The sequence below is a fragment of the Medicago truncatula genome, chromosome 4 (genome assembly GCF_003473485.1).
Source record: "Medicago truncatula cultivar Jemalong A17 chromosome 4, MtrunA17r5.0-ANR, whole genome shotgun sequence".
Lineage (NCBI taxonomy): Eukaryota > Viridiplantae > Streptophyta > Magnoliopsida > Fabales > Fabaceae > Medicago > Medicago truncatula.
Genome location: NC_053045.1, coordinates 28,218,002 through 28,232,143, shown reverse-complemented (window position 1 = coordinate 28,232,143; position 14,142 = coordinate 28,218,002). Strand labels below are relative to the sequence as shown.

The window sequence follows — 14,142 nt, the reverse complement described above, 5'->3', positions numbered from 1 at the left end:
TGTAACCTAATTATACATCACAAGAGAATAATATAATCCTCTTTCTTCTCTCTCTATTCTCTCTTCTTCTCTTTAATCTTGTTCTTGTTCTTCTAATCTTGTTCTTGTTCTTGTTCTTCTTATTCTAATAGTTTCATAACAGTTAATTTATTTTGTACTATTAAACCGCAGTCCTATTTATTTTGACGGTGTACATAATAAAAAAGTCTCTTTTATTATTTTTTGATCAGTTATTAATATATATATATATATATATATATATATATATAAATAGGATTTGATAATCTATAAATAATTTTGTCAAAACAATTCTATACAACAACCAAGCTTTATCCCACTAAGTAGGGTCGGCTACTTGATCAAATAACGTCATAATGTTCTATCATACATCAAATTTGGATCCAACCCACTGACCTCTAAATCCTTTCTAATGGTTTCTCTAATAGTTTTTTCAGGTCTTCCACTACCTCTTTTAACTTGACTCTCCTCCATTTGATATACTCTTCTTACCACAGCATCTACGGGTCTTCTCTCTACATGCCCAAACTATCTAAGCTTATTTTCTATCAACTTTTCTACTATAAGTGCTACCCCCACTCTCTTTATTTTGACAATTATAATCCTATCCTGTCTAGTCAAAACAATTCTATAAATAACTAATTTATTTTGACAATTATAAATAACTAAATTTAATAATACTAATTATATTGAACTTTTTAGGGGACAAATTAGATTTAAATATTTACATAAATTAAAATGAAATATAATTGTAAATACATATATTCAAACCCTTTTTGGTAATTATACATTTAAAATTAATTTTGATTCAAGTTATCCAAACAACATGAAATGATGAGCATCATTTTCATAATAATGTATCTAAACATAAAACAATTCTATTCAACTCACTTTTACTCAAAATCATTAAATCAAAATCAATTTTTGCCACCGCAGAATCAAACACACACTTAGTTCGGATTGACATGTCAACTTTAATCAATTACATATTCAATCATATGACTAGATCTTCAATATTGCACATCCATAATCATGAATATTTGATCACTTTAATTTCACCACATTATGTTTAGGTATTTTGTCATTTTATATCATTAACTCAGATGTTGTGATTCTGTTCGCAGATTCATCATTTTCGTTTTGAGTGGTGTTGAATACGTGTTTCATCTTGATATACTTTATCAAATGAATACCACTCCTTGTATTAAAAAATAAAAAGGAAGAATATAAACTATATTTCTTTTATTGTTTGGAGTCTCTTCTTATTTCTATGGTACATTCAGAGTCATATTAGTCAACCATAAAATAATAAACTTAACAACAATATAAGATCTTAGCTTCAACATTCAATGATGATGCATTGACAAAACTCAACAAAGATTTCAAATATAATTTTAACATAGCAATCAAATACAATAGAAGATTTAATAACAGAAATGACAAAGTGAGTAACAAGCGAGTTTTTTTTTTTTTTTCCGTTCCTGCTTATCTCTTATTAATCTTTCGATAGTCTACAATATCTTATTTTGAATTTTGATTAATTTCATAACAATATTCACTATCATATAGCTTAGAAAAGAAAATTACAGTACTATTTTTCATTTTATCCTAGTATACCAATTATAAATGATATTCCTCGACAAGGAAAATATCAACATCAACGATGTAGACTTATCTTAGACTTTGAAGACAGCATTGCGTAACATAACATGGAGGAAAAATATGAAACGACAACGCAAAGAAATAAAAACGAAAAATGAGGAAGAAAAAAACATGACAATAGATCAATTCAGGACATGGCATTGTTTGGCCATTTCCGCAAATTTACAACTATCATAGCCGACGTCTTATTTTACAAGCAACATGTTAGTAAAATTTGGCAAACTCATATCCGAGGACACTTGCTTCGTCACAAACACAAATAATTGAAGGATAACTACGTAGCTCATTGATCATTATGTGTAATCACTATGGATTAGTTTTTGTGGCGTAGTTTAGTTTCTTAAAAAAAAGAAAATAACCATGTATAAAATTATGTATAATGATCATTGATACAACTGTTCAATAATAATTTCATTGATTTACAGATTTATTTTGAGTATATAAATAAACAATAAATTATTGGAAATACTAGTAACTGTTTTTGGCAGCATTGGCAAGTGGTGATTTGTTTTGTTCTCACCCAATCATTTCATAGCAAGAAATCTATACACTTTAAAAGACCAAAACCTTTGCTCACTTTTTCAACTTGTCTGGAACATGAACTAAACGACGCCGTTACGTTACGGTCTCCACCATTGTCACTTTCTTCAAGTTTCTTTGGACACATAAAAAAGTTCCTTGATCCAATTTCCCTAAGCTTCTCATTTCTATCTAAACCTGCACACATAAAACAAATCAATTTCCCTCCAACAGAAAATAATAACTAAATCAGAAGATATATTAAATAAAAACCTAACGTCCACGTTGTGATCATAACTCAGTTGACAGAGAAATTAGATGCAGTACTATTACATGAACTATAAGTGAAAATTCACTTGTTAATAAATGAACTATGAAAACTAAAGTTGGAAACATAACTTACTTTCTAAGCTGAACTGAGAGTAATGGAGATCAAAGCAAGAAGCATCCTTCGACGGCAAGATTGGACGGCGGCCTTCCTTGACATACAACCGTACAGCCTCCGCTATCAAATCTCCAACCGTAGATTCCATCGTCATTAACACTTGAACGGGACCAAGGCTGCCCATCATCATAACCTTAATGAGTAACTTCGTCGGCTGTCTGGGAAAAAACTCCGGTGGCAACGTAGTCATTGCCGCACGTTTCCTGTCCTGGACAAGGTCCGGCATAGTCTTAGGCCGCCGGAGTTTTGCACTGGACAGTGTTGCAGAAGTGTGACCATGAAAAGATGATGATTTCTCTGTTAGTCTTCCTCTCCGGTGAGTTTCCACATGGCTGTTACGGTGGTTTTTGACGTTGGACATGGTGGTAAGTGGTGTTTTGAACGTTATCTGAAATATCTATAGTGAGGAAAATCAAGGGTTGGAGAAGATGAGGTTTGGTTTTGTGGTTTATGGTTATTGAAAGCTATCATAACCAGACAAAGAGAGAGTGGAAAATACGAATGAAAAATATGAAGAAGACTTGAATTGTGAGCCTCTGACTCTTAATTTTTATACGTAAAGTGACAGAGAGTGGCGGTCTATATATACACATAAAAAAATAAAGAATTAATTGCGAGAGAAATTTCCAAAATATATTTTGTTAAGTTGCAATTGTTGAATAGATATGAAAAGGTGTAATGCTTGGCAATTAAAGTAGTGTGACTATTCATCAACAAATTGGTTCAAATGATCGTTTTTCTTCACCAATAGACATAATTAGTTTTTCTATAAATAGAGGCACTTTTGAGACGGAAAAGAATTCAAAAATATAGACAAAAAGTCACATTGATGTGTTAGAATTCTACCGAAAATAATACTAAATCACATTGCTATGGAATGGAATGAGTATTTTTTTGATTAATCAATTTTATTATCTACTCTCCTAGTCACTATTATAAGAAGGAAAACAAAAAATACTTGTTAAATTAATCGGTTAATTGATGTATCTGGTCTATATTATAGACAAGATACATGAGTTAATGCTTTTTTTTTTTTTTGTATAACACTAACTAAAGGAGAATTCCATGCATTTATTTAGTACTAAACAGAATAACAATGATATCTATCATGGTTTTTGCCTAGTATTCAATGAATACGAGTTAAATTGCTCACCCATGCATTATTAATATGCTCTCTGTCGTCGTTGATGCAACCTGTGGACCTTCATGTCATAGTCTCCTTGACTACATATGGATAAGCCACTTGCAAAAATAATTAATGACCTTCATCAGCGAAAACCTTTGCTTATTTTTCATCTTTATATATTGACAAAGTTTTTTTTTAAGAAGTAATGGAATTAAACTCAACAAGAGTGATTCACCACGCATAAGGTGTGCAAAAGAGAACCACCTAAGAGGGATATAAAGTTAAATGTCTGTTGCCAAAATGCACAACGAAAAAATAGCAAAAAGAACTAGTTCCTAACACCCATACAAAATAAAGGGTGCCGCCACCGGTCAGTGTAACTAAAGGCAGAAGTGAGAGACTTAACCCTTAACCAAGAATAAGACATAAACTTGACTGTTTCTAATAACTGAGCCATATCCTGTATTTTACTGTTGAAAATCCTGTTGTTTCTTTCCTTCTAAAGAACCCATACTGTAGCGTGCCAAATAACTTTGAGGAAGGTGTAAGTAACTCGCGGTAAACCCGCTAACTGACCGAAATGATGTAGGTGGTCAGCCACCGACCGTGGAGGAATGAAAGAAATACCAATCCACTGATAAATAAGGTGCCATAAGCTAACGAAAGTGTCGCATCGGAGAAGGAAGTGAACCGCCGTCTCCTGTTTGTCACACCCTCCAACACAAGATGTATTGTCATGATGAAGTACTCTCCGACGCAATAGATTATTTTTTGTGGGGAGTCTGTTCAAAATTCTTCTGAATATCAAAATGGTTGTATATCATGATTGAAATTTTTGCTTTTGTTTTTATTTTTCTTCTTCTATATTTTCATTCCCCTTATTGTTATCTCAATTTTATTTAGATATACTTATGTTACTACTTTTTAAATTTTTCCAAGGTTTTCTCTAAGTAAATATTATTTGAAGCCTTGTCTTGACACAAAGTGTTTATCTATAATCTCAGCTAGAATTTGAATGTTTATGTTGTTCTACAAATAAGTTGTTTTTGATTTTATTTAAAATAGTCTCGTGGCAAAATTTACTCATGATAGGAGTAGAGAAGTGAAGAAAATTGCAATTATGAACCCACAACCCATCATATTCATCTTTTGATTATTTAACCATTTGAATTATATATACGAGTCGCAAATAGATTTCTTTATTCTTGCATTTATTTATTATTTTATCATCTTAGTGAACCATAAAATAATAAACTTAATTACACTTTTTAACTTCAAAAGAAGTTAATAACTGGATTGTGGGATTTTAAACCATTTTTTAGTGATTTTTGTATCCTATCTTATGTTTCTACTATTTGGATTTGGTAGTCCGCCCACCAAAATTTTCTCCCAGAATTATGTGGATGTGATATCATTTATTGGTATGTCACCCATCTCTCATAGCCACCATGACTTTTCTTAAAAAATAAAAAACGCAAAAAATGTTAAATTTTTTGAAATCCTAACTAGGGTTTTGACTTGCTCTCACATATATGTGCTGATTTTTGACTTTTTTTTATTTTTAATTTTAAAGAAATGTTGAACAAACCATCAAAGTTAAATGTCACGTCAATAAATTATGTTTTCTCACTGTAAATATAAAATTAACCCTAAATCATATTCTTATTTTCTATTCCTTTTCTCACATGTTTCTGTTTCACTTTTTTGTTTTGTTTACATAAGCCGAATATAGCGTAACTGTGATTTTATTTTTTTTGGATTAAAAGGCATTCGTTCATTCGAATTTATACAATTATTTAACATTACAAATTCAAAATCACTAAAATTGAAAAGGATGAATATACGAACATTCACAATATTCAGATTAATAACATACAAATGTAAAATATCTACAAATATGATAAAACTTATAAATATGACGAAACTAAAGTGTCTGAAATACTCTTGCCTCTGAATATGTAACATTGAAAACGACAATGTTATTGATTGAATTTGCAATGCATTAATTCAAGGTCAATCTATCAATATAAATCGAACAAACACCACAATAAGAAGGGAAAAAAAAACAACGTTGCAACAAGATAGAAAAGCAAAACAACATCATATTAAATCAACGAAATCACGAAAGGAAAAACAAAATATTCTTAAACATCATTTTTTTTAACACAAAATGAAAGAAAAAACAATTTAGAAGAGTGGTTTCGAGTTAAAATTAACCTTAAACCACTTCTTTTGAGTGGACCCAAAAAAAGAAAAAGAGTGTTTGTCTTGTGTGGCTGCTAGGTTTAGAGAAAGAGTGTGAGTTATTGTGTACAAGTTCAAGATTGAATATTTACCGACTTCATAACAAACAACACACTAATAGATGTGACATTGACGCAACAATGCATCAAGCAAGTTGCAGTATAATCCCTAAAATAATGTGGCAATATATCCATTGCATTAATTAGCATGCGGTATGCCTTCCCTTCGGTGTTTATAATCTTATGATATGAGTAGTCTTCAAACAAAACTATATGACAGGGTACTTATGATGATTACAATTTACAAATCATATAAAGTAATGAAATTTATATTGCAAATTCAATCAACCAAACTATGAATTGCAGTGTATTCGGTTTCCAATTTCAAATACTCGTATATTTAGTTTTATCGGTATTTTGAGTCGGGCAATCCTAATCATTTCAGCCATGGTTCTGCTGGGTCCATATAATTAAATGTATCACATAATTTGATGCATATTTGGCAAGTTGTCTAGTTGGTATTAGGAAGCTTCCTAGAGGACCCTTGATCGGTACACAAGTTTTAATGCATATACTGGGGAAGCAGATTTCCTGTTCTAATAGCAGGCATGTGAGCCATCCGATCAAATTCTAGTGGTTGAGATCAAAATGTTGAAAACTTGAGAAAAATTTAAACTGTTGGATCAGTGTTTAATGGCTGAGATCGACCACTGCGTGAAGCAGTTACAGCAGGAGATTCAGGTCATGTATTGGGAATTAGCTAGGCACTCATTTCTTGACGTCATGAGACTTTCAGGACAGTCTAAATTCTACTCCCTACGTCCCTATATGTAAACTCCCTTTACATTTTTTCACATTTCTTAAGAAAATTTGTTAGTGTAATTAATGTGCAAGTTTTGTGTGTTAATATTACCAAATTGCCTTTTGTTTGTATTTGTATTAAATTTGACTTTTCATATTTCAAGACAAATTAGTAGTATTAATTAAGGGTATGTTTAAGAAAAAAGAAAATGCTTCTAGTAATTTAAAAAGAGTTTACATTTAGAAAAAAAAATAAAATCAAATGAGAGTTTAGTAATAGGGACGGAGGGAGTAAAACATTGTGGATTAATGCAGAAAAATGCTAAAATTGTCTTATATGATTGAAATGGATGGCGAAAGAGGGAGAAAAAGAGGAAGAAAAAAAAAGTTTTGGATCATGCTTTCTTTCTCTAAGATTAACAATTTATGTTTCCTCAAAAGCTTTCCCTTTCAATTTTGGATCTAATTTGTCGATTTCTTTCTCAAAAATTTCATATCTGAATTTTTAAATTGGGAGTTTTAATTTGATTTGGGGTTTTATATTGAAGAAGAATTGAAAAGAGAGGGTTTAAAATGGGTTGGGTTGAAACAAAAACATTTAAAGCAAAGGAAGAGATAAAGAGGGAGATGAAGAAGAGGGTTTGTTGTTTTGTGTTTTTTATTTATTTTTCTATTTTTGTTTTTGGTCAATTTTATTTTTCTAATATAATATTTTTTTTTATATTTTAAATAAATATAAATCATAGCAATCACTGATAGCTATATTCATAAACTCCTACATCACTAATAAGTGATTGAAAAGTCCCTGTTATTCCCCACCTCTACATTATCATTGATTTTGATTGTTCTCTTTACTTTCATGTTCATAATTTTTTTATATGTCTTGAAAAAACATAACTTTTTAGGGGTAATTGTGTGAGAGTGGCTATGTTAAAAAAATTTAATAGGTCATAGTCCTTTTTTTCTTCTTCTTTTTTTTCCAACTTAGTAGTAATATTTGCATGACAATTATAAAAATGTCTTCATTATACACAGTAGTATTTCTGACGCACGATATCTTATCTTGAGCATGATAGAATTAAGGAATTTATCTCCTCATCCTCTATTTTCTTAGATGATCTAATCTTTCATCTAAAATATTTTATAGAATCATACTTTCCTAAAATGATTTCACACATTTCTTGTTCACAATAAAGCTATCAATTCCATTAGCTTCACCATACAAGTATCAAATTGTTTGAACTATCCATGAACTTTCAATCATGACTTCTCACAAAATCCTCACAAATTACTTCGATTAGATTCTACGTAAATTATGCCAATCCACGCATGAAATAGTTGGTAAAAAATGTTGCAAATAATCATTTTCGGCTGAAAAAATAACAATTCATTCTTTAAGGAGAAAGATGCAATGATTTTTTCCAACCAATTTCATTATCAAAACTCAAAAGCAACTTTCAAACCCTATCACTAAATATTTGAGAAAAGGTCACAATATTGGAGAAAAACAAAAGGATCCTTACAATAATAATCTCTCGCATCATAGGTAGGCTCAAACTTCTTCATCTAGTTAACATCAGATGGTTTAGCACAACGAAGGAATGGCCTAGAAATTCACAACCCTTGGCACAAGTAGAACTTGATGAGGACCATTGCGAAGGGTGTGTCACATTCCAAATCTCTCATTGTGTTCTAGAAATTAAAAGGGAGAAGTTTTATGGTGGTTTAGCCTTTTGGTGTATTGTTGGAAGAAATGAAACTAGAAGAAGAGCAATAAGGGGAAACATTTTTTTTTAAGGAAGCACATTAATGACCTAGAAGATGAAGTTGTTTATGTTTTTTTTACTTCGTATGCTCATCATGGGCTTGGGCTATCTATAAGTCATTGGGCTATAAGATTAACTATATATAATCGCTAATAATTTTTCCATCCTGCGAGTTTCTCACGCGTCATATTTTTTTCTTCTTTAAAATATTCTTTGTTCGAATTATGTAACCCGAATAGGATTTCGTCATATATAATCTGAAATCTTGTATTTCCCATTTTTCCAAAAAAATAAATGATTTAAAGAACATTGAAATATAATGAAACAAAAATGAATAAAACTTTTATTTTATTAATAGATCATATCTTCACAGTACAATGTCATATAAGCTTATTACACAAAATCGTTGGCTTATATGACAGTGCAAGAAGAAGTCGGGGGGGTGAATAGCTTTTTCTGATTAATACGTTTCTGAAAGCATGGTTTTGAAAATTTACCTTTTTAAAAACCTACGACTATTTGAATTTGTGAACAAAGTATAAATGATAAGAAATATATAATGTGGAAACAACAATTCAATATGAATGAGATATTCAACTATGAATTGACAGAATTGTGGTATAATCAATCAAAAGTTAATAGACTTTACAATCCCCAAAATCTATGACTCTGTCAACCAAACCTAATGATAACAGAAAATCGTTAAACAAGAGATTAATCACTTTGATATGTGAAGAGAATTATTGACATATTATTTTGCAGATCTGCATATGAAGAGTATGTTGTGAACTTGATCCAAATGCCCTGTCGATAGAAACATGCAGGTTGGCAGGTCACCTAGATCAAGTTCCGAAACTCCTCTAGGAACACCTTCCCTTTCATCATCACTTATCTTATTATGTTGTTTTTATGCTATTGAATTATGCTATTTACTTTTTCCCCAATATTATACATCAAAGATCAAGCTTAAACACAGTCTCGCACAATTCAAATTATATAATCCAAAATACTTCCGAAATATTCTACTTATAAAATCCAAACCATCCTAGACTGTGAACGGTGGCGTTACACCAAAGGGTTGGACAGTTTGTGGTGTCTTTTATGCATTTTTGATAGGTTTAGACATTGTAAACATTTCATTTGAGTGTCGTTACAATGTAGGATAAGTCTATGTGGTTATAAATAGCCTTGCATGCTTCAACATTTTCATCCCTTCTTCACTTCTCATCAATTCTTTCACTTTCTTTCTCATATTTTAGTTAAGGGGTGTTTTATGATATCATGGTGACTGTGACCGATCATACAATTTCTGAAATTGCTTTGCAGATTTTTGCAGAATCGTACGACGGTCAACAGAAACCTTTCATATTAATAACAACACATTTGATTAGTTTTACTATTTTCAGATTTCGTAATCCGAAAATACCTACAATATCATTTAGATTACAGAATCCAAACAAATAGAATTTCAGAAGAAAAAACATAGGACACAACAAACAAATAATTGGGTAAAAAAAGTATTAATCAATTAAAATTCTAAGACCAAATATGATTGTCGTCTTCCACTTACCTTGCATGTTCTAGTGACCCAAGTTAGAGTTTTTTGTCTCAAAATTTTGGATAAATTCTTTTATTTTTCAAAAGTTCAATTTAGCTTTGTTTTTTTCACAGGAGAATCTCAATTTACTTATAAATATATAATATGACAATTTAATAGTAAATATTTTCCTTGTTGAGTTGGTAAAGAAAAAGGTTCACCCATTCAAAGAAAAAGTAGAAAGTTTCATATTCTTTTAGACTTAGGTACAACTCTATATATGTGATTAACAAGTAAGTTTATGTCAACTGTATAAACGTGGCAAGAAGTCTAATTTACTTCCTTTTAACTTAAGATTTAAGTTGCCCAACAAAAACTTAAGATTTAAGTTAGAAAATATGTTAATATTTTTTTTCCATCCAGAAAATATGTTAATCTTAGAACCTAAAAGAGGTGTACAAAAACATTAGTTATCGTCCTTAATTTCTTTGTGTTACGCAATCTAATCACACTTCCATTGAACACTGTTCTTTTGTCCAATACTAGTACTAAATAAATGTAGTTTTTTTGTCCAACTTTTCCCCTTTTTTTTAACCTGGTTTCGCGCTAATGATTAGTGTATTTTTATTAGGATAAATTAGAGTTGTTCCACTTGGACTAATTTATCACGATATATCCTCCACTTAAGTTATTCCTGGGTCAAGTCGGATGTCCCCCAATCTTTGTATCTTTTTCTTTTATTTATTATATTCTCTCTTTGGATTAAAATAAAATAAAATGAATGTAGTTTAGTACAAGAGATGATGCTTTGTACCCTTGGTCTAAACGTGATGATTTTCTTTCTCCAAAACGAAAACTAGAGTTGCCATGCCACCAACCATAAACTAAATTCAAAGGAAGAAATCATATATTCCGTCGTCACATGTATAAGTATGAGTGTATGACATAGGGTATTGAATGCCTAGACTAGGACCCCAACTGCTCTTAACTAAAACAGTTATAGCAGACTGGAAAATCAGTAAAATTACTGATACATAGTAAAACATAGCTGCCTAGGTTTCTTTCTACGTGTGAACTCAAGTGTTAATTGCCGGAAAGAAATTTTACCATTTTGTTTCTGTCCAAAACATCATGTTAATTATTAATTAAATTAATAGAAGTAGCAACATTTTTTTTCTTTTTTAGGTAGTCCAGTGACTATAATTTACTTTATAAAATTAATAAATGAGGTGTCTGAGATTCGAACCCCTACCCCTACATATAATACTGCATTGTCCTACCAACTGAGCTATGCTCACGGAACAACAACATTGTTTTTTAAGGGAAGAAGTATTACCAACATTTTTTATATATGAATATGAATTACACAAAATTGTTCCACATTTTTTTGACAAATTTATCTTATACTATCTTTTTCTAAAATTGTAAGTTGGCAAAAGTTTCTTTTTAACCGAAGGTTTGGGAGTAGGAAGAAAGTGTTGATGATCGCGTGAGTGAAGCCAAATCACCCAATGCTTCATCAATGAGCTATAAGTATACGTTTGGACTCGCTTCTCATTCATTAAACTTGCAGCAGAAAGTCACCGTAACACGTAAATTTCGCCACTATTTATTATAAATTTTGTTATTTTTAATTACATTAATTATTTCTTTTCATACATACCACTATTTATTATAATTTTTTTTCTTCGATCAGCAATAAATAGTATGTGAAAAGCATAATCTAACTCTCTCTCTTAAGGATAAAATTGTAAAAACAATATTAATTACAAACAACTTTAATATAAATATTCACTTTTTTAATTCTCGTGATTTTAGCAAAAGGGTCTTATATATAGGGACGGAGGTAATAGCTATTACTCCTTCCGTCCCAAATTGTATGACGTTTTGGGCATTTCACACATATTAAGAAATGTAATTAATATTGTGTGGGAAAGAGATATTATGAGTTGTTTTACAAAATTGTCTTCAATAAATGATATGGGAAAGATAAATGAAAGAATTGAAAAAAAAAAGAGTAATAAATAGTTAAGGATATAATAGAAAAAGTAACATTAATTTTTCATTGGTATTGTAAAGCGACGTACAATTTGGGACAAATATTTTTTCTAAAGTGACATACAATTTGAGACGGAAGGAGTATACATCAGTCTTGTTAACGAATGTCCTATGATCACTCTTTAAGAATTCTTAATAAATAAATTATTATTTAAAAAAGTCAAAAACTCCAATTTTCAATGCATTAATTTCATAAACTTTGACAAAAATTTACTATTTAAAGTTCCTAAACAAATTAGCTGCCATTTCCCATTATACAATTTCCGCAAGTGCATTAGGATGCGAGATATGAATTTGACACGTTTTGAAACGCACATCCAAATAAACGCTAAGAGTAAACTAAAAGACAAAATAATCTATTATGAGGTTGTGAAAAGAAAAAAACTAATCTATATTACAAGAAAGTCTTAGATAGTCACTAGTATTTCAAATATTATTTGGACATACATATTTTTTTATAAAAAATAATTAAATAATATATTTTTAAAATAATTAAAAAACACATATTTTATGTGTTTGTTCAAATTATAGTGACCAGGAGTATTTTTCATCAAGTATTCGTTACAAAATGATAATGGTAGCATACTAATTTTTTTTCAAAAGTATAAGTATACCAAATTAATTTACATTCAACATTTTCTATTTAAAAGAAATGCAGCATTCATTAAACCTACTTTTGTATTAATTTCCCTTTATCATAAAATGCTATCATGATAGGCAATTAAAATATTGAGACAACATTCAAATCATATTCTTTCAAATTGTCCCTTTCCACTTTGCCAAATAAATCAACTTCCATCGTCATTGAATAACTACTATAAACATTGCCAAGACAAAAGAGATAAGAATGAGAGAGTAAACAAGCTATACTATTTATCTATCTTATCAGAGTTAGATAGAATTGTTTGATTAATTAACACTAATTCCAAATCCAAAATCTTATACATAACATATTCTCTCCCTATAAGTTAACTATGAAGCATAAAGACTTTTTAAATTAGACATGTTCCAACGTCGGACACGTGTCGTATCTGATACAACATCAACACATAATTATACTGAATTATATGATTTTCTTAAACTATTAATTACGTTAACGTGTCAGTGTCGTATCTGATATCTGATATCGGTGTTTGTATCCGTGTTTCAAATGTATGTAATAATCAATAAACATCTCTTAACTCAGACGATACGTCGTCTTGATCAAACACCTCAAATAAACGTAAACAAAAACACTAACTAAAATTAGCAAACTTTATTCATTCACCAAAAGTAAAAAAACAAACTTTTTACCGTTTCACGTTGTAACTTCGTTTCTTAGCATTAGTAGTAGTAGACGACAATCTCAGTTTCCGATCCTTGCGTTTCAACGGTTCAATCACCGAGTCTCTAAACCGGCACGGTAAAGCTTGGTTCCTTCCTCTTTTAGACCGAACCACCGGTTCATTTTCATACAAATCCACAACAACCCGAGCCATTAACTCCGTTCCGGTTCGTTTCTCTGATTCCTCCAAGTCTGAACCGTTCTTTTCAGACAACACTCTAGCCGCTTCGATAAGTAAATCAAGATAGTTATTATCGCCACGTGGACGTTGAAACGACGACGTTTTTGGGTTTTCTTCGTTTTTGTTTTCTAACAACAGCGGTGCCACGTCATCATCGACAGTTTTGTGTTCTTGAACATGAATTGTTTGGTTGTTGGAAGTGGTTTTTGAGGAAGATTGAGAATCTTGTTGTGTGATGGAAGAGAAAGAGAGATTCAAATCAATAGGAAGAATGGGAGAAGGTGGAGTTGAGGAAATGATGTGAAGGATTTTGAAGAAGTACATTTGGGATTTGGAATAGCTACGATGGTTATAAGAAGAAGCCATTGATGTTGGTTGAAGAAGGGGATTTTTTGTTTTCAGAGAAGAAAAGAAAAGGGTTATTTCGTCATGGTGGTATGGACCACGATTTTCAAAGCAAAA

The 14,142-nt window shown here is 30.7% G+C and overlaps 1 protein-coding gene across 1 annotated transcript; it reads right to left on the bottom strand.

Annotated features, from left to right (window-relative positions):
* Nucleotides 1-2,046: 2,046 nt before the first annotated feature.
* LOC11430299 (uncharacterized protein At4g22758) lies at nucleotides 2,047-3,198 on the bottom strand. Its single transcript, XM_003606217.4, has 2 exons — nucleotides 2,603-3,198; nucleotides 2,047-2,397 (listed from the first exon to the last, which is right to left on the bottom strand). The coding sequence occupies exons 1-2, from the start codon at nucleotides 3,003-3,005 to the stop codon at nucleotides 2,210-2,212; spliced, it is 591 nt and encodes a 196-aa protein (XP_003606265.1). The 5' UTR covers nucleotides 3,006-3,198; the 3' UTR covers nucleotides 2,047-2,209.
* Nucleotides 3,199-14,142: the final 10,944 nt, after the last annotated feature.